The sequence below is a fragment of the Pteropus vampyrus genome, unplaced genomic scaffold (genome assembly GCF_000151845.1).
Source record: "Pteropus vampyrus isolate Shadow unplaced genomic scaffold, Pvam_2.0 Scaffold13, whole genome shotgun sequence".
NCBI classification, from domain to species: domain Eukaryota; kingdom Metazoa; phylum Chordata; class Mammalia; order Chiroptera; family Pteropodidae; genus Pteropus; species Pteropus vampyrus.
In genome coordinates, this window is record NW_011888794.1 from 2,826,472 (window position 1) to 2,848,964 (window position 22,493).

At 33.9% G+C, this 22,493-nt stretch overlaps 1 protein-coding gene across 1 annotated transcript in view; it reads left to right on the top strand.

The window, feature by feature from the left end:
* The window catches only part of PCDH9 (protocadherin 9), an 884,562-nt gene extending 862,284 nt beyond the window's left edge, over positions 1-22,278 (top strand). The window contains exon 4 of the mRNA XM_011380972.2: positions 21,905-22,278. Within this exon, the coding sequence (XP_011379274.1) occupies positions 21,905-22,278 (374 nt within the window). The remainder of the gene's footprint in view (positions 1-21,904) is intronic.
* The last annotated feature ends 215 nt before the right edge of the window (positions 22,279-22,493 follow it).

A 22,493-nucleotide genomic window follows, 5' to 3' on the forward strand; every position in this document is an offset into this window, starting at 1 on the left:
TGTTTCTATCATTTGAGAAAGATCTTTGTTTGTATACTCTCCATTTGGCCTGCCTGTGTGTACTTATATTCACACGTTGTTCACAATACACACATGCATACACAGGCACACACTCACTCTATGTAGAGCATAGCACTAGAAAGGCTTTTTTTTTGGTTGACAAGGGTTATAAAGGAGTCCCTGAACATTTTATTAAAAGCTGATTCCATGTATTAGCCACAGGGAAAGACGAGAGATAGCATCATGAATCGTGGTGTCCTTCGTCAGCTGGGGGCATCCTCCTTAGCGTGCTACACTCTCTTGAGGAAAAAGGAGCCAGAAAAACATTGAACATAGATTCCTTTGGGCAAGAATGCTGAGAGGTGGGGGTGGTGAGGGGAAGTGGGATAATAAGTTGAAATTATATACTTGAATTGAATCTTCATATTCAATGACTGAGCAGCTCCCAGAATTAGTAAATAGATTTTTTTTCCCCTAACTGTTTAATATAGCTTTTCTACATTGCAGGAGAAATCAGAATAATTGTTAAGCATTCAGAATGTACCACTCACATAGTAACATAGCCAACTATGGCTGTGGCTTTGACTCAAAATTGCAATTATAAAAGTACTGGAATTACACAGATTTAATATGTAGAAAAAACTATCTTGGTTCCATGATAATATATGCTTTATAATGTGACTTACTAACTATTCTCTATCATCTTCCATTTATTACTTTACAGATTCCTAAATTCCTACAGTTAACATAAAGAAAAGATATAGAATTATCTCCAAAAATGAATAATTTTTAAACTTCGTTTCTTGAAAATGAGAAAATAGTAAGAGGAAGTAACGCTAGAAAATTACATATTTGAATGATTAACTGAAAGCTGATGAATTAAAATATTAACTGATCTTTTAAAGTGAGTCTTAAGAATTCCTTCTTTAAAATATGTTCCAGTTTAAAAATGAGCATTCAACTTTTTAGGGCCGATCTCCAAAAAAATATGCTTTGATATTTCTTTGAAGCTCAATTCAATATCTTTGTCTAAGGGGGGAAAAAATATCACATCTTGGCTGTAGAAATCATATTGAAACACTAAAGTGCTTACTTGTAGCGCTGCTGTCAGTCATACTCGTCACACTTGGTGACTTTCCTCAATCCAGGCAGAAAACCCATTCTCAGTTAACATGGATCAATTGGAAAGAATATAAACCACTCCACTGCCCTGAAGACATAGAGACGTCACCTCTCCACAGGTTATTTTGAGTGCTCAGTAGGAATGGACAGCAGCCCTGGAAGGCTCCTGATACACAAGAGGTTTGATCATAATATATTGCAAACTTTCCATATTTTGTATGACAAAGAAAATGAAGTAATTGAAAATGATATATTAACATCCTACCTTAACTATTGCCTAGTTTACTATAAATGACAATATCTTATTTCTAAGATATTTCTTACTTTCATAATATTTTTCTTCGAATGCTGTCAAGGGGCTCATGAGTTTAAATGGAGTGAGCACACTAAATTATAAACAGACTTGACACAATATTATTTATATCTGAAAATATTCATAGTTTGGTTTCTGTAAGTACAAAACCAGAGAATAAAAATAATAAATAATATTCATTCGATAAAGCATTTCTTTTGATGCCTCAAAACTATTTTGGAGAGATAAAATATTTCTGGCTTTGCTGAGAGTAAGTCTAAGATTAAAAACAGACTGATAAATTCCATGCAACAACTAATTATAAAGCACCCTACATGCATTTTTAATACCTAATGGGCTCTTTAAAGGGTCAGTGACATTTTATTAATGTTTTTCAACATTGATCTTTAATAAGTAACTAAAGGCTTATTAATCAGATGTCAGATGATGCCAAATCAGTTCCAAGTATTGTGGGAAAATACAAACCATTTTAGAGAGATTAAAGACATAAGCAGGTATAAACAAAACTAAGCTCATTCCAGGATTCACAGCTGAGGAAGATAGAATACAAGAACTTGAATTCATTGGCTATATATATACCTTTCATTTTATTTCTACAGTGATTATGCATGATTGTTACTCAATATACTTATTGATTATTGACTCTCCCAGTAGCCTCATACTAAATCTGCTATTATAGCCTGTAATTTTAGAGATGAACTTAAAGTACAGAGAAGTTAGATAAGGCCCCCAATCTACTATCTGTGATGAGACAAGTATTTGAATCTAGGTGCACAGAAGCAAATCTAGAGCTCTTTGGCCCGCACTACCCTGCCTCTCATGGAAATATGTTTTATATATTTTTATAGTTCTTTTTGGGGAGTGTTACTGCTGGGTTAATATTTTTAAAGTAGTGATTAACATGGTACATTTAGAAAAAGAGGGAAGACTTGTAAAGGACATCCTTCAGGACAAAATAATTTCTGTTGCTTTCCAAAGTTCTGTACCATGTGGTTTCACATCCTCCTGTTCATAGAAACGAGCTCCCCCAACCAAAACAAAAGCAAATTTTGAGAAATGTATTGGTCTCTTACTCTCCTTTCCTCACCAAATATATAAATAGATGCTATGACTTTCTGGTAGAGGATAAGGGATTTAGGTTAGCCAACAAACCCAAAACATCCCTGATATCAGGACTCACATTGGCCTGGTTATGGGGTTGTCCTGGTGGTTTTTTCTTAAGATCCAAAGCAAACGACACACATTCCATTCTTAGAACTGACTTGGTATGACTAGTTCAGAGTCTGGTAAGGCAATTCTTCAGGCTACTTCTAAACCTTTATATACAGAAGAGTATCTTAATAGTTTGAAAGATAGTTATATTAAGAAAAATGATTGTGACTGCTTTGGAGAGATAAACTAAAGGAAAGAATCTTTATGGAGACAGGGAACTCAGTCTAAAAGTACTGAGGTTGTCCAAGTGAGAAACGGTAGATTTTCATCTAAGGCAGTGTGCTTGGTTGGGTGAGCAAGGGGAGGCATTTGTTTTATAATTTTAATACCTTATTTTTACTTAAATTCGATATATTCATTTTATCTATAAAGTTTAAAAGTTGAATACAATGTTTTGATGCCTTTGTTATTAATTTTACCCACAGGAGTATAATTATCATGAATTAAAATGCATTATGCATCCGTGGAACTGTCTCGGTATCACTGGATGTTTATAAAATAATGTAGAGGACATGGCTGTTAACCACAAAGGGTTTATAAAGGGAAAGATGAACGACAAGGGAGTACACAGTCAAGAGAACAGAACTTCTACGGGGTTACGTACCTGTAAGTGGGAAAGGATCAATAATTACGTGATTATTAAGCTTTATCCATCCATGCCCTGGTTTAAACCATATGAAGATGTAATCAAGGTAATACAGGAGGAATATCATCTTCTTGTCATGGTATTTATAGCAGACTAGCCAAAACTGTGAGAAATGGGGGGCTGGTGAAAACAAGGCTATTAGAGTTTTCTGAATGTGGAACAACCGGAAACTGGTTGATGAGAGTAATGAGAAGAATAATGTACCTGAGACATATTACAAAGGAAAAATAAGCAACAATTCCTGTCAGATTTCTGAATAAGAAGTAGGAATGATCTGCCAATTTTGCTTCATTATGACTATAATAAACCTCTGATTCAAGGCCATTTCATTCTAATCCAGTCCCAACTCCATGAACACAAGATCACATAGTTAATTGAATTTTGTGACTTTTCTTCTCAATATCTTTCCAAAATACTTGTACTCACTATTTAGAAATGCGTGAACTCCCACTGATGTATTCTTGGATTAAATATGCATAACAAGAACAGTGACCCCATAGAAAATACACACAGTATGTAAATGCAGGTGCACAATGCCCATTCTTATGTACCATTTTTTAAAATAAATTCTGGAATAAGAAAAAGGAAGACAACCTTGTATTTCTCTAAATACTGGCTTGCTTATTCCATGAAAGAAAATCAGAAATTTAACCTTGTCAGGTCTAATTGTGGAATAAACTCACATTGTTTAACTTGTCACAAATGTTATCTCTGTCCTTAACATTTTTTTGGCTTCTAGAAGCTTTCTCCACACCCCATCTCATTGGCTAAAAACAATTCATCACAAGTTCCAGAGATGTCATAAGTGAATTTAAACCTTAACCTATGCAAGAGAAAAGCAATCTATCATAAACCTGAAATCAGGTTGTAGTCTTTTTCTGAGTAGTGATTCTACCTTAGCAAAGACCACAAAAGCTAAACCTGGAGTTGAATGGGAAACATTTCTTACACAGAATTAAAAGTCACTAGGGAACACATTGTAAAAATATACTTGAAGTTTGCACTACAGAGACCCTCTCTGTTTAGTTGTCTAGAATTTGAGTAATGTAGATTTCTAGTGAAGGGTATTGTTTCTATCATATCAATAAAGGATATTTTTAAGGAGCTATACTAAGGGCATAATATGTGTAACTTAGTCAAAGTGTAGATATTGACATCTAGTTTCCCAAAATGAAAGTGAGGTATAATAAATGCTCTAAATTTATACACATGGTCAGATTGACTTATTTTCAGCACAAGGACGTTTTTCAGGTTATAATGACCAACTCAAGAAATATTGGTAGTCTACGACTATCCTACCCTGAACAAGCCCGGTCCTGACTGATCTCGGAAGCTAAGCAAAGTCGGACCTAGTTAGTACTTGGCTGGGAGACCACCTAGGAAGATCTGGTGCTGTAGGCATAAAAATAAATAAATAAGAAATATTGGTAACAGGTAGAACTCTCCAGTGATAAACCTGTCATTTCTAATCACTTGGTGAATTACATTGATCTAAGTGTTCTGAATAATCCTAGTTCACAAACAGCATGATAACTCTGTGCTTATAAAGTTACTTTGTTCTATTTGCCTAGGAAATTTAACTTCCTTAATATTTTGCCTTGTAATCAATTTTTCTGTGTCATCCTTGCACTAACATGCTACCTTTTCAAATGTATTCATCCCATAGAATGTCCGATGGCTGCACCTGCACTTGAGACTATTCTAATGGGCACAAATAGTTTTATTTGATTTTGTCATGCTTGTCTCAATTACTATTATTAACCTAAAATCATTGCCCTCTGTCAGTAACAGAGAAGCAGCACTGTGCAGCACTGTTTTGGGAATTAAACGCACTAAATTATAGCCTGGTTCTAAGTAGCTATGTGACCATTGCCAAGTCACTTTACCTCTCTGAACCCATCTTACCTAATGAAGATGGTGAGACTAAGGGAAATGCTCTCTCCTGTCTCTCTCAGGCAATTCTAAAATATGTAGTCTTATACATAATATTCAACAACATATTTTTCATATTATGCAGGGGAGAACACAGCAGGATAGTAGAGGGAGTTGGTGCATATCACAGCCCCAGTGGTTTCTCTCAGAGGCCAAAAGAAAAACACAGCCTCACATGTTTCATGTGGTCTTTCATAGTTTGCTGTTCTACTCTATTAGTACTCTGCTCAAGTCTCTTCTTTTTTCTCCTTTGCAATCCTTCTTCAGGAAAAATAAAAAGAAAGAAGAGAGGAGCTAAGTCAGAATGTTGACCAAAAAGTAAGCACTATTTAAGAGCAAAATCCCATCATTTGTACGTATGTGCATTTCAGCGATACAATTTCAGCTATACTTGCTAGACCAAAATAATGAAACAGAGAAGAGAGGGACACAGTTAAAATAGTCCAGCTGATTTGGCCAGTCATTCCTCCTGAGTGAAGATGCCCTTGAGTAAATTGTTATAGGTCACATGAATGCCTGTTTCTTCATTTCCCTCATGCTTCTTATAATTTGAGCAACTTGACATGCTGTGTGCACTTCAAAGGTTGTTCTGACTATACCTGAATTTTGCCTTAAACATTCACTTTATACCTATTTGAGATGTGATGCCACTATAGGTTTCAAAAATATAAGTTCCACATCAAAACAAAACCAATTAAATAAAGACTTGAAAATCAGTTTATCATAAAAGAACCTTCGCACTGCCTATAAAATCTGTGCTCTAGAAGCAATAATTCAAATTACAAGAGAGAAACCAAAGACATAAAGCTCTTTAATTTCTTAAAATGAAACAAAGCAACTGTTTATTTAGTGATACAATGATTTTTATTGTATTATTTGTGTTATCATTATTTGGAATGTCTTTCTTTACATATACATACACACACACTTCAATTGTCTACTATTGCCTTTAAATGACTCATTATTCTGGAATTGTTTCTTAATAATTTAAGCTACCAAATTCAAGTATAAGTAGCTAGTTAAAGTTAAACTAAAGATTCCCTCCCAAAGAAAACTTTATAATAGTTTCTTTCCTAAAATTAATGTTTAAAGTAAAGCCAAATGTTCTGGAAAGGTATTATGGGGTATATGTGTGAAGACTCTCATTTAAAATGATTGTTAGAAATCCATTTCCTTATTATCCTACCTAAGTCAGTCATCGAATCCAGCAGAGGACCAAAGGGTACAAAGACTAAGAATTTTAAGTGTCTTGACGAGTCATTCTATATATTTTAATTATCATCTGCACTGCTATTCTTGTCAAGAAAGGGAAACACTGAATATATTAACACTTGGAAATGCAGTAAATAATTATTTTTCTCATTATCTTACTTAATAGTTTTGTTAAAACTGTATTTTTCCTTTTCAGAATGGAAACTTATAATGTGTCATAGTTCACAGTGGGGAAATTTCCTTGTTAAGTATTATTGGAAGAATTAAAAAAAGAGAGAGAGAGAAGAAAGAAATAGAGCCAGGGAGCTCTACCAGCCCATAGCTTTTGTAATTCTTTGGGACATGAAATACATTGGGTTTTTTTATACATCTAGTTTTGTTAGCAAAGCTTAGAATGAACATATGTGCATATGCAAATAAAACTAAAATGTCCATTAAATACTAATTATGAAATCATTGGCTCTACTTCAGAAAACTTCATGTTATTCGTTCCTAGAGTTATATTTTTCAACATTCATATAACATACTTTCCTATCCAAAAATACAAACTCTTGAATTAATAAGGACTGTATGCATGCAGTCAACCAACAAGTATGCTATTAAATAAACAGAGGAAATATGGCCTGTGCCTTGTTCTCTATTGAGCAGATGACTCTAAAAACGATATGTCGGTTAAGGCAGTAAATCATAAACAGAGATGACTTGCCAATTTACCTCAAATCCAGTCTGTTTTCCTGTCTCTAAAGCTAAGTGCTGCCACTCGACTTGAACTTAACTGTGCCAGACTTTTGATTCATGACTTTAAACACTTAGGTAGTGTCTATATGTGTTAAACTGAGTTGTGGCCATTTTCACAATCAATACTGATCATCCCAGCTAAAATGATCATAGGTTAATTTACACCTGCCATTAAGAGGTAACAAGTGAATGGAATGGTTTGGCTTCTCTCCATTCCTTTGGTATATTTTGTTTGGTACTAGAATACTATGACAAAGGAATATATTCTCATGGGAAAGAAATTTTTTTTTTTTTAATCCAGCGTGTCTTTCAGAAAAACAGCAAAAATAATGTGATACTAATTTAACATCAATTCCAAATAATAATAATAATAATCACACAATTGCTGTTTCCTAAAATATAATATGTGGACCTATTGATGTAATCTGGGTCTTTTTATCAGTCTCACTTATGATTTGGATCTAATAGCTGGTAAGGCAGTTACATTACAGGCCTAGAATATTTCTGGTCCACTGGCACCGTAGCCAGGTACAAAAGACACTGTGTGTTAAACTAGAGAAGAAAGACAGAAACGATAACAGGAAAGGAAGCATCTGTGCCATCGTGAGCCACCGTGAAGACACTTTAAGCAGGGTGGAGTAAGAAAACACAAGATAGTAATTTCAGATTTTAGAGGAGTTCAGAAAGCACACATAGAGATTGCTTGTCATGTAGCAATTAGAGATAACGAGTATTTTAAATAAATGCTCTATATATTTACGAACACATGTTCATCTGTAGTGACTATTTTAATTAAACACACAGACAAATGAACACTGCTTTCAATGTCATGCATTGACCTGACCATCTTAGGGATTCAAACAGCTCTTGGATAGGCAGCCAGCCAGACCACACACTTTCCACAGCATTAATACCTAAAATAATAGTGATGATTATTAAACAAAAATATTTTATATAAATACAAAAATATTGTCAGTGTCACATCAGCCTTCATCTATGCTCATTCAACTTGATGCTAACTTCGAAAATCTGATCTTTATATAATAAAAATATATTCTACAGTTATACTTTTCAGTTCACTTTTTGAAATTAATCATAATACAAATCCCTTACCTCTTACAAACAAGCAGCTTTCTTTTCAAAAATCACTGAATCTTTATCACATACAGAAAAATCTAATGGTAAATTAACAGTCTGCATCTGAGGAAAATCTTTGATATGTCTCCTGGTTCATGACTTCAGCTTTCTTCAACTTTATGCCATAGAATTTGAAGAGCAGTTTGTAATCATTGGTATATATTTATAGTTCATTTCAGGAACCCAGTCAGGCACGATAGTGTCACAATGCCAGATATGTGTTTTAAGCTCTGCATAAGGTAGCATCAACTGAAAGGAAAATACATTTTAATGGCTATAAGCGGTAAGAGTAATTACCAGGAAGGGATGTTCCTGATTTAGTGAAAAAACTCTGAAAGAAGAGGACATTTGGTCCAGTAACATTGTCATAGAGAGATTGCTCAAACTGTATGTGATCTTAAGTCATCTATTTAATTCAATAACACCATTTCATGTTTTTCATCTATGTCATCTTTTAGTAAAATGAGGCTTGAAGAATATAAATAAGACAAACAATATAAATATTTTAACTAAAATAATAGTACTGTCAATTTGATAACTCTAAGATAGAGAGCTGATGGATAGATAGATGGAAACATATATGTATATATTTCCCACGCTAACTCCAGGTTATTTATTAGTTATAACATGGTTGTGAAATATGCTGTTTGTTGGAGTTCTCTTTACATTTCATTCTGACAAGGAGAACGTGTGAGGGTATTTCAGCCAGATAAAAAATATTTTTAGTGATTGATTTTGAACCAAAGCCATACCAGTTGTTCTAGATGACAGCTTAACTTTATAAATCTTGCCAAAAGTTCACAGATCTCAGAACCTTTGACTCCCATCTAGATTAAAAAGTAAAGGTTCACCGTGCAGTTCACTTCTATTAGACAGATACGAACTGACATCCTACGCATTATTGACTATATTTGGAAAGGGCCAACTGTCTTGTGATTTTATTAATATGGTAGACTGAGGCAGAGGCCAACTTAAAAATTCAAACATGAACCGAGTACTTTAACCACACATTCCTGCATGAAGTAATACAAAAACAAACAAAAACTGTAATTTAAAAATTTACTAATATTTTTACATACAGTGAAGATAAATTAGGTTAGTTATTTTTTAATGATCCATGTATGCACAGAGTATGACGTTTGGTGAGTAAAGTATAGCATTTCAGAACTTTTTACTAAAATATTAAAAGGACAATGGAATATTTTACTCATTCTTGCTAGTTCTCATCAACTTATAAGGCTGCTCTGAATTTTTGATATTTATTCTAAGTTAATATTCTAATAATTGGTTTATATATTACCTATAGTTAATAATAAGTGTTCTTTCCAAACTAATCACACCTACCTGGATTAGGGGTAAATGACCATAGAAGATTTTAAAGTTATATTTAGAATAGTCAGGCGTTTAAAGTTTGGATTCCAATTGGGGAGTTATGTGAAAGGACATTTATTGGCTTTATATCAGATGATTTCCAGAAAAACAAAAAACAAACAAACAAACAAAAACTTTCCCACATTTGCTCTTATTGTTTACATTAAAAATTACCTTGCTTATTCATTATTTCTTGCATGTATTCTTTTGAATCTTCCCCAGTTCTTTGTAGATTCCAGGCACATGTACCCTTCCCTTTCCTTACCCTTCGGGCCTAGGAGTGGTTATATTTTTCTACTTTTTCAGACCCTGGCCTCCCTTACCACTCCTTATTTGCCTACTTTCCCCAGCCCACATTTCACAAAGAATCCTCTCATTAAACTCTTTTCAATTAATCTTTTCGAGTGCCAGGACACTGAAAGATACCCAAGCCATGCCAACTCATGGGAAGGCATACTTTCACACTGTGATCTGATAGATGCTGCAAGCTTTCTCTAGCTCAAAATCACGTTCATCTGCCATCACGCCTCAAGCATTCAAGGATTTGGATTGAAGCAACTTTATAAAGCTCTTACTGAAGTGTAGCTATCCTTCCAAAGGATAACACTTAGCATTTGGGTCAATAACATTGTAAAATTAATGAGCTCATCAGAGTAGCCAACCACCAATTATGCCCAAGAGACAGGTCATTTTGATGAGACAGATTGGAAGATAATAAAAACATATTTAATTGCAAAAGGACAGCAGATCTGGATGGGAAGCAAACGTGATTAGCCATAACTCCTCCAAAGAAGTTATTGAAATAACCCAGAGGAAGAAAGAAGACAGCCCCTTAGAAGACAAGGTCAAATTTTACTTACCAAGAATTTTTCTTCTAGGTATAGAATTAATGGCTGTCCATCTTCCCTGTTTTATTTTCTTACATTCATTAAGAAACTATATTCTGAGAGTAATACTAGTTTACCTAAAATTTTATACATAAAAAGTTTAATTTTGAAAAATATTTAAATATTTTTTATTAAATGTTGAGTACATTAATGTTGCAACACAATTTTTTTATCTTAAAAAGGATAAATGATTTGTCTCATAACAAAACCATAATGATAATTAATGATTTTGATGATAAATATGACATTACGTTTATTGAATAGTTGGGACTTATGGTCAACTACCAATAAAATAGTGAAATATAAAGATATAACTTGTCTTCTATCATCAGAAAATTATAGTCTCTGAAAATAGGCAGAGCAAAAGATAGTGCAGAAAATCTCAGCCAAATTTGTATAGATGTTATAAAATTCACATGTAATACTTATTATTTTAAGAGAGAAAATTATCTTCAAAGACCTAAATTAATGAAGTAATTTCTCTGGATTTGCAAGGTGCACTCAGAGATAAATATATTTTAGGTTGGAATGGGTAATCTTATGCATCACCCTGAGAGGCCCTGATTTTTCTCCACAATACTCTATTATACAGACTATGTTCAATAACAAAGTAATGGCATTTTCAACAGTTCCCTTAGGAAATTCTTTCAAAATATGATATTATACCTCACATTTTTAGAGTGTTTTTTCTCTATGTACAACTCACTTTAAGCAATGAATTTCACTGCGGTATTCTATATATATAATCTTACGTATCTTATTAGCCTCTTTAAAGATCACCTTTTCCCCTTAAATTTGTGAAAAGTAATTTCATCTCTTACAGTTGTAAGCCAATATATTTATAGAGAGTCTAATCTACTTTTTTAAGTTTTTAAATACATTTCATAGTCAACATAATTTTTTTCCTAACTATCCTTCCATTTACCTGAACATACCTGAACCAAAAAAGGCTAAATCCTGCAGTTATCTGCATCTCATTAGAGCTCTGTTTCAGAATAATTGCTAATAATTATTTTGATATATTTTGTTTTGTATCCTGTGAATCTGAACTTCTGAAGATATCTAAAGAGCTCTGTTGGTTAAAGGAACTAGGAACTCTCTGGCATGACAAAGTAGTTCAGTAGGATATAGGAAGTAACCTAATTATGTTTTACTTTGGGACATTCCACTCGCTTTACCTCCAAAGTAAATTAGCACATAGGTTATTTTGCCCTTAATACATTTAGACATTCCAAAGAATATCTTAGTGAAATTTTATGCTATGAACTCTTAGCAGTGTTTCTTACACACAGGTAAGTACTATCTGATTAACTATTTTCTGAATGTAAGTTATTTGTTATGTAATGTTTAAATATGGGTTTTATGTCAGCTCACTGATTTGGGGCTCACCACAAACTTCATTTATTTATTCCTTCAAAATATATCTAGTAATTATTCACAATGTGCCAGGACATGGTAGTAACAGGTGTTGAGGATGTGGTTATTCCAAAGCAAATTACCTGGTTTTGTGGTGCCTATATGCTAGTGTGACAGTTAGACTGTTAATATGATGTGACAGATAGTAATGAGTGCTACCAAGAAAAATACAGCTGGATAAGGGGACAGAGAGTGACAGAGTAGAGCGTATTATTTGTTTGTATAAGGTGGTCAGGAAATGCCTCTATGAAGAATCAAATTTGAGGAGACAGGTAACTAAAGTGAGGGAGTGCGTTACTCTAAGGACGATGAGAAGGATAGTCCAGGTTCAAATAACAACGGATCTAAAGGTGCTGAGGCCTCATTAATCTTGGTGCATTTGAGGCACAGCAAGAAAATCAGTGTAATAGAGAAGAAAGAGTAAGGCTGGGTGGAGGAGAGAAGGTTTGAAATCAGAGTTGGACAAAAGTCGATCTGGGCCATGGAAAAGTGTGGCTTTTACTCTGATGCGATTGGAAGCAGAGGAGTGAGATGATCTGCTTTAAATGTTGTGTTAGGCTGCGTGGTTTCCAAAATTAACCACATACTAGTCCCTAGAATGTGTAACTTTCTTATCTTACATAGCAAAAGAGACTTTGCAGATATGATTAAATTAAGTTTTACACTGAGAAGATTTTCCTGGTTTATCCATGTAGGCAGAATGTAATCACAAAGGTCCTTATGAGAGAGATGCAGGAGTTACAGGAGGTGATGTGATAAGAGAAGTAGAGATTGGAGTGATGTTCTTTGAAGATGGAGGAAGGACCCAGAAGCCAAGGAATACAGATGGCCTCTAGAAGCTGGAAAAAGAAAAGGCACGGTTTCAGCTCAGCTGGACTCCTCTGGAAGCTCTGAGGCTGAATGCACTTTCCAGTTCATTCAGGTTGTTGGCAGAACCCAGTTCCTTGTGGTTGTAGGACTGGGATTTCTGTGGTCCTGCTGGCCGCCCAGTGGGGTTGCTCTCAGTAATTAGAGGCTGTTCTCAGATCCTTCCATTTGGTCCTTTCCAACTCCAAAGCCAGCAACGGCATATCAGATCCTTCTTGGGCTTCAAATTTGAGCTCCCTTCTGCTACCAGCTGGAGAAACTCCCTGTTTTTTAAGGATTTACATGATTATGTTAACTATGTGAGGCCCACCCAATAATCTCCTTTGATTAACTAAAAAGTTAACTTTATTACTCAATGAATGCTTTATAACATCTGCAAAACCCTTTGCCATTGTCTTAATTTGGGCTGCTCTAATAGAATACCATAGACTGGGTGGCTTAAACAGCCGACATTTGTTTTTCATAGTTCTGGAGGCTGGGAGGTCCAGGATTAAGGTCTAGACAAAATTGGTTCTAATGAGATCACTTTTCCTGGTTTGCAGACAGCTTTCTTGCTGTGTCCTCATATGGCAGAGAGAGAGAAAGAGAGAGAGAGAGAGAGAGAGAGAGACAGAGAGACAGAGAGACAGAGAGACAGAGGGAGAGAGAGAGATGGAGAGACGGAGAGAGAGAGTGACAGAGAGAGAGAGCAGAGAGCAAGCGTGCCTTATAAGGAACTAATTCCATCACGAGGACCCCACTTTCATGACCTCTGAATTTGATCGCCTCCCAAAGTTCCCACATTCAAACACCATCACATTGGTTATTAGGGTCTCAACCTGTGAATCTTTGAGGGACATGAACCTCCAGCTTATAGTAGCCATATAATTTAACACGATCATTTGTGTGATACCATATTCTTAGTCCTGGGGATTAAGCTGGGGAATATTCGGGGGAGGAGCATTTTAGTTTTCTGTCTAACAGGTGCCAAGGCTGACTCCTTTTATCGTCATTGTTCTGAATTGAGCAAGCAGGTAATCAGTGTGCTATATACAGGAATGGTTAATACAGGGAGAAAAGCAGGTTTAGAGAAAGGAAAAATAGCAAGAATGATGTAATTTCAAAATGCCAATTAGAAATCCAAATGATGCCAAGGAGCCGCCAATCAGATTTACTGATATGGCTCCCAGGAGAAGGGCGAAGGCTGGAAGTATAAACAGGAGTCACCAGCATATGTATTATATGTAAGGCCGCATAAGTATGTGAGTTCACTAGAGAGAGTATAGATAAACACTGAGCATATCAAAATTTAGAAGTTCGGAAAAGGTTGTGGTGCCTTCACAGGAAGCTGAAACAGAGAGGCTAGTAACAGACTGAAGAAACCAGGAAAATGTGTCAGTGCCAGGGAACATGGTAGAAATGACTATTCTTGGGCTCCACTCCAGACCTACAGAAATCAGAATTCCTGAATGAGGTCAAGCAAGTTATGCGTTAAAAAGCCCTCCAGTTAACCCTAACACATGCCAACTGTTTGAGAACTTTAGTTGTTTAGACCACTGAGAAAGGACAGAAAGGAGACAGGTAAGTCCTAAATGTCCTTTCATTTCAATGTGGGGTCCTTGAACATTCACAGAAGCACCACTTGAGAGATTGTTAGCAATGAGGGAACTCAGAGCTCACTCAAGATTAAGTGAATCCGAACCTGCATTTTAACAATTTCCCTAGGTGGGGAATCACATTAACATTTGAGAAACACTGGTCTATGCTTGATTAATTTAAAGTGACAGGAAAACAATATAAGTATAAACACACACACACACACACACACACACACACACACACACACACACGCACACATGCACGTACCACACTACACCATACATCCCTACAAACCACATGAGCCATAAGTGATATTTAATGCCATTCAAAACACAATCCTTCAGGCATCTTTTACAATATATAAATTAATAAATCTTTAAATCATTAATTTAGAGGATTAGTAAAGTATTTCCCCCAATTTCCCAATGTTTTAATCACCTAACATGAGTCTCTGTGCCCTCTGAAGAACATGAAAAGTAAAATGTCTTGCCCAGATACTAGGAGAGGAATGAGGTCATAAATGTCCCAGGTAAAATTTATCAGAGACCACTGGGCAAATGACAATTAACTTCACCAGGTTTATTTCTCCAGGCTAATTAAATATACCTGAAGTATGGGAAACAGTGGACATTGTGCAAAGGCAAATTACTTCACAATATTGTGCACAGCTACCCTGGATTCAGATAAGCAACTGAGAGTTTTTTTGAGAGGACAAAAAGCTATATAGGTTACTTCTTCATTTTTAACTTGGATCTCAGCCTGAAATTAATCTGTCAAGTATTACTGCATTCCTTAATACCTTAGATTTGCTCTTTAAGACTTCTTGTGCATAGAATAAGATTTACCATGTCTTTAAAAAAATAATAATACAAATTGCAAGAAATAAAGAATAAATCAAGAAAAATCAGTATATGAATGAGTTTTTAAAATGAAAGACATCACATGTGATTAAAAGAAATGTTAAACTATAGAATGAAGTAAATATGATCTGTAATAAAGGAAATAAGATGTTTTATATCAAGCAATTTGGTCAAAATTTGAAAGTTAATTTAAATAATCAATGAAAGTCTATCTCCTTAGAGCATTGTCATTCAATTGATTGCAATGTCAAATACTAATGGTGAATATATACAATTATCAAAGATAATTTTTCCAGCAATTAGCTTTAGCAGATGAGAAAAAAAATGCAGCTGATATGCATGCTTGCAGAAGAAAGCTAAAGATTTATAAGGAAGCGCTCTTCATTTTTTGCGGCTATAAAGTCTGTCCAAATAGCAATATCCTCTGCAGCAGAGAATCTGCTGCTTGCGCTGGCCACGTGTTATTGTATTTGGACTGTCTCCATCTGCAAATGTTGACTTTTCATCTGTGACCATGGGAAAAAAATCCGTATGAGGAATGTGTGAAACATTTAATCCTTGTTTACTTGTTAACCGAGGTTTTGTCAAATCCTGCTGGTGTGGGGTTTTTGCATTTGTTTCTCAAGGTGACTGCATATGCATTCACAATGTTGTGTTTAAATCTGAGCTAGAAAAGCTAAAGCTCTGATCAAATCATTAGATGTTTACTTAGATTTAGAAATATAAATCTTGTTCTAAATGTAGTTTCACGTTCCAAAACCTAAACGTGACCTAAGTAATAGAGTAATCTACAGGAACAATTGACTTGTAATTTCTTTGTCCTGTCTTGGGCTTCTCATTAATAAAATGAATACGGCAAAAAGTTTGCTTATCTATGACAAACTACAGTGACATTTAATAAAAGAATAAGAAAACGGAGAGGTCGTGAATCACAATCTAGTCTATTACTTTCAATTTCTACATGAAAAACTAAGAGTTAGAGAGTTTAAAATTACTTTCACAAAGTCCATGCTAATTCGTTGTTCTACTGGGGCTCAACTCTATCTCTGTTTGCCCTAGCTATGATGATCATATGACTTGAGGTTTCTGGATTGTTTCTTATTTAAGAAATTCTATGCAACAATCTCTTGAAGCTAACATGAGATCGAACAAAAATTATTGAAAGAATGAATGGAAAACATTTCTCTATATCTATACTAAAATTTGCCAGATCTCTTTTTGAATTTAGACTGTCCAAATAACTACGCTATACTATTTTTTATAAAAACTGAGTAACCTGAATAACAATGGAAATGAAATTTACACGCTTTGTTTTTCTGTAATAAGAGCAGAATGATAACTAATATTTATGTTCATGTAACTTTGATTTAAAGTACCTATTGGACATAGTATAATGTGATCTGAAGTAGAAATGAAATATCAAAGGAGAATGTGAGCAATACTGAACAATTTCCTCTGTTTATCATGCCAACTCATATTGGAAATTAATTTTTACCATATTTAGATTAGAAGCTAATTGATTTGATTTGTAATAGCAATTGTTCAGTAAATATAGAAAATGATGATGGAATACTGGATAGTATGTGTGCCTATCTCTAGGCGAATGTGCCTGACATTTTTTCTTGTCTCTTCCATATTTATATAAATATTTAGCTTTATTTTTCCATTCAAAATAATCTACAAAAATGATAAATTGTTATGCTGTTACATCTTGTCTCAAAAAAAAAATAGAAATAAGCTAAAGGTGAAAATGAGCTAGTAAACACTAAATTTTCTTGTATTGGTCTCCTAGAGATACTAAAATTAACTGAAAGTGTAGTGGGTGAGGATATTTTTTTCCCTGAAAATTTTTTAGAAGAGGACCGAGTAAAGCAAGGAGCAAGTATAATAATTAAGATTGTCCGTGGTATGTTAATAACAGCAAGTGCAAAGCAAAACTACAGGATAAAGTCTTACACAAAAGTCATTTTATCACTGTGCCTAAATATCAGGGAAACTGCTTCAGCAAGTCTAAATCAGTGGATGTGTCTTTCAGTTTAAGGTGTTTAGTGATACACAACTCTAAAAAGTCTAAGGAAAATCCATTCACATAGATGTCCAAAGCTTTTATTTGATACAAAAATGGTATGAAGCCTAATTAGGAATAGGAAAGTTCTCATGTTTTTTGTTTTGTTTTGTTTTGTTTTAGTATCAGTTTCTAGCTTTGGAATTAAAGCGTTTCAAGTCATCAGGTTAAAAAGCAGGTGGTCAAAAGGCCAGAAGCTACTTGTAATTACAGCAGTGAGTTAATCAATGAAGTAACAGTTCTGCTCCTGGGTGTAATAAAATGAGATCAAGGCTCACTCAAGTATCCTACCATTTAAGTATAGCTGGAGATCCATTAGCTTGGACTGTTCCACGTTTTACACCTGCATCTTTAAAAGTTAGCAATTCAGGGAGCTCTCAAACAGCTGTTACCTAAACCACAGGAAAAAGTATTTCCTTTGGTTTTGAATGAGAAGGTGAGTTGTATAAAGATAGAGAGGGAAATACGTTGAAACTTAATATAAATATTAACCGAGACAACTTTCAAGAAGCTTTTCGTTATGTGCTTTTGTTTTTGCTTTCAACATTTAAATGCAGAGACAGATGGCTTATGCTGTTTCACCAGTGGTTGTATCTTTATACACTCAAAACCAGGAAAGATAACCAAACTCATAGACAAAAGATGATAAGAAACAAAAAATAAAGTAGTTTGTTGGTTTTTTTTAAATGAAATGTTTCAGTGTTTTAAAAATTAGGATGGGGGATTTTAATTATTTTTAAGAGAAAGAAAACAAATTGGTAAAATGCTGAAATTATAGAAGGTACTTATAAGCAATAACAATAAGCAATTGTTATAAGCAATTTGGAATCCTGATCTGAATTCTAAATAGTTATTGTGTGATGTAGAACAAATAGAACATTACAAATTATATTAAAAAATTGGAGACACACACATATAAAATTTCAAGACATTTATTAAGAATTCACCAGTGTCTGATTCATGTGATACATGTTAAGTAATCAACAAATACTTGTTGAGGAAATGTATGAATGAAAAATAAATCTAATTTTAAATTAAGACAATTCCTTATAGTGATAATATTTAAAATAATTATATGTCAAGGGTAAGAGAATACTATTTTATTGCATACACATTTTGCACTTTTAGCAAACACTTCCTGTGTGGCCAGGCCTGGTGGTCTTTCCTTCTCTGAAGCTCTAAATAACAAAAACTTTCATCTGAGTATCAGTGTATTGTGTACCACCTTCTGATAGATTTTTAAATCTTGTAAAATAATTGGCTATCTAAGTATCTATAAAACTTCTATACATTTATTTATAGACTTTATCAAAAGCCTTCAAATTTATTTATAAGAATGAATTATAAGAAGTTCAAGTCTGAAAAAGCAATTAATATTATTTAATAGACACAAACTAATTTTTTGCAAGTTAATGATTTTGCATGGCACACACAAATTATAACTGTAAATGTCTTAAAATGTTAGTTATCTGTAAGAAAAACTTTCGGAAAATGGTAGAAACGATATAGCTTAGAACAAAGTTCACCTGTTATCTTGTGAAAGGACAGGCCTCCTTACATCAGGTAACTGGCTCCTAGCCTTCCCAATGACACCTTTTCTCCCCTCTCATGCGCTACTTTTAAGGCAATTATTTGTTTTCTAGGATACACAAAAAGCTCCATGAGGATTGTGTTGATATCTGTTTTGTTCACTATGATATTCCTGGTGCCTATCACAGTGTCAGCACATAGTACATACTCAGTAAATATTTATAGAATAAGTAAATGTTATCTGTTTTGAAAATAAAAAAAATAAAAGAATATATTCTATTTGTTAAATTGTATCACTCAATGCTGAAGACTCAAGGTTCACATATACTTACAGATACACAAACACATTGGTCTCAACCCTTGGGCGATATTTTTTAATTTAATAAGATCACAATGCATGTTGGATAAGGCTATATTAAAAATAACTGAATATTCTCTGTTTTTTGTTAAAACTTGATATACTCTGTAAAAACCTGATTTTAGCAGATAGAATTTTATTTATTCTTCCTTTGGAGATATTAACAAGAAAACTTGGTTCTGGAAAAGTAAAAATTAAGGGTTGGCCTCAAGATGCATTACACATCACATTGGTGATTAGCTACTTTATCTTCATTGGTGTCTAGAAAGGAGTGAATATATTTAACAGAGAAGTTAAATTTATTAACTGTCACAAAATATTGCTAGGGAGAGATTTGTTGTGAAGGAAGCTTTTGGTTTGATATTTGTGAAATCAGTGTCTTCTGTTATAATTATATAAGGTCTGTCTTTAAGAGGAAGATATCTGTAATAATTTCTCAGAACATTTTCAACCTCATAAAATTTTAATTAACAATTAACATTATTCATAGATCATTACTATTGCTTAGGATTATAAGGAATCAGAAGACTGATAAGTCATTTTTTTTCATCAATGGATTTTAAATCTAGTTGGGAGAAAACAAAAATAAAAGCAGATAAGAATGTACAGAACCTCTCCCAAATACAAAACTATCATTAAGGGAAGAGCTGAAGGAGCTCAATTAGGAAATTTGTTATTCATCAATAAGAGAAGATCTGTGGAAATCTTCCAGGTGCATATGAGATATGAATTTGTATAGTATTGGAAGCTTGTTGTAGTACGGGAAAAACAATTGACCCTTGAAAGATTTAATAATTAAATGAAAACGGGCTACATAAAAAGCATACTCGAAGCCTGTGATACTAATGTGAGAGGATAGATTGGTTTGAGCAAAGTGTGTTAGCTTTGTGGATACGGAGTCACTGAACACATGGAAGCAAACCTAAAGGAAATAAATTGATTTGAACTTTAAAGTGTGGGCAGAATTGAGAGGGTAAAGAAAGGTTCATAGAGAAGTTTAAATTAAATATTCTAGGAAGTAAGTAATCATTGAAGGTTTATGAGAGAAATAGGTTTCAAGTAATGAACATGTGTTTAACAAAAGTAAATCTGTCTGCTTTTGAAGGAATGAGAATACGAGTCAAATGGGAAGGAATTTTAAGGTTATTCTAAGGAGCAGATTTTAGATTTGAAAAATGACTAAAATTTGAGTTTGCATGAAAAAGTACATTTTAGCAACATTTTTTTCTCATCCAGTGTCCATTCTGATGATGCCTGTGTTTTGTGGTCTCAGGTATTTGCTGTCAACTATTGCCTATCTCAGCAGGTGTGTTTCCACATGCAGGAAATAACTAGAATATTTTTAAAACAATCAGATAATAATATAAAAACCCCACAACTACTGGGCACTTAAAAATATTAGTAGCAGTAATTTGGGTTTTAGCAAAAACCTACATTCCAATTGTCATTTTAATTGTTTACTAGGCCAACTTGCCCGGTATGTTTTTTCTGCATTTTCTTCCACACTTTTAGTCTGATGACTCTCGGCTTTTGAAAATGCTTTATACCTCAGGCATTATTACTCATCCACTTAACCTCATTCATAAAATCAATTCCTAATTTTCAAGCTATCACTTATCACTTGACTGTTTAATCAAGGGAGAGGAAAAGAAAAAAACAACAAAAAAACTTTTTTTCTTAACTATTTGGCTGTTGTTATTATTTCAGTAAAGAGCTGATTTCCTCTTTACACATTCAGAAAAAGTTTATTTTTAAAATCATGGATAAAATGTATGTTCTAGATTGCTTGTTGGTAAAAATAAAGAAGGAAAGAAAAATAGCTATGATGACTTTTCTCTCCTGAATATTAGACTCCATGCGATCCAATTTGGAACAGCTATAGTTTTATACATTTTGAATTTCAAAAAATAGGTTAAGCTTAAAAGGAACCAAATGCTGTCTTTGGATGCAAATGGCTTCTTGATTTACTTAGATTTCAGAATGCTTCCCGCAGACCAGATGTGCCTGTATTAATACACTATAGTTAAAATATTCTTTAAAATGATTATTGAATTTTATAAATATTGTAAAATTATTTTCATGTGTTTTCATGTGTTAAAAAACAAGTATTTGCACAGAAATTTTATATAGCTATCTAGAGTATTTATTTTTAATAATATATTTTAAGTAGTGCTTTTCCATTTTGTTTTTATAAAGTTGTAGCATTTACATAGCCTTCAATTTCACATGAAAATTTCTATTTCTCAAAATTTATCATAAATTTGAGCTTTTTGTTAAGAATTAGGACTTAAATCAGTAATAACACATGTGCCATAGGAAGAGTTGATCAGAAATGATACATCATGGGTATATCTGTTTACTCATGTCTATCTGTCTATGTATCTATTTACTTATGTATTTTTCTATCTATTTTTCTGTCTATTTTTCTGGATGTAAACAAAGGTTTAAGGAAGAAAATATATGTCATACCTCTGCAACAAGAAATTTGATTCACTGTATGTTATTCTTAAAAGGTTGGGGAAAATATCTTTGAATTGTTTAACTTAATACACTTTTCATAAGAAAATGAGATCACCAACACACATTTTCTCTAGGAGATAAGTTTAAATAAAAAGTCTAATCGCTTTCTTTCCTTATTCTCTGTCTCTTATTCTCTGTAGATGGGCCTCTGGGCCCCCGAGGATTAGCTGAAGCCACAGAGATGTGCACTCAAGAGTGCTTGGTTTTGGGTCACTCTGATAATTGCTGGATGCCTCCTGGCTTGGGTCCATATCAACACCCTAAATCTCCTCTCTCAACCTTTGCACCCCAGAAAGAATGGGTCAAGAAGGACAAGCTTGTGAATGGGCACACTCTGACCAGAGCCTGGAAGGAAGACACCAGCAGGAACCAGTTCAATGACCGTAAGCAGTATGGCTCCAATGAAGGCCATTTCAACAATGGCAGCCACATGACAGACATTCCTCTGGCCAATCTGAAATCTTACAAGCAAACAGGAGGTGCCATTGAGAGTCCTAAGGAGCACCAACTCTAAAAATAAATAAATAAATAAATAAACAAAATTAAAAAAATAAAAATAAAAAAAAAGGCTGTATGGGAACTAATAATGTTAATCTAAATAGACATGCTAATACTATGTGTGTCAGAGCTTTATGTATTCAATAGATCTCTACAACTATGCCCCTTATAGCAGGGATATTCATAACTTTGTGTTAGCACTATGGAGGATACAATGTTTTACAGCATAAG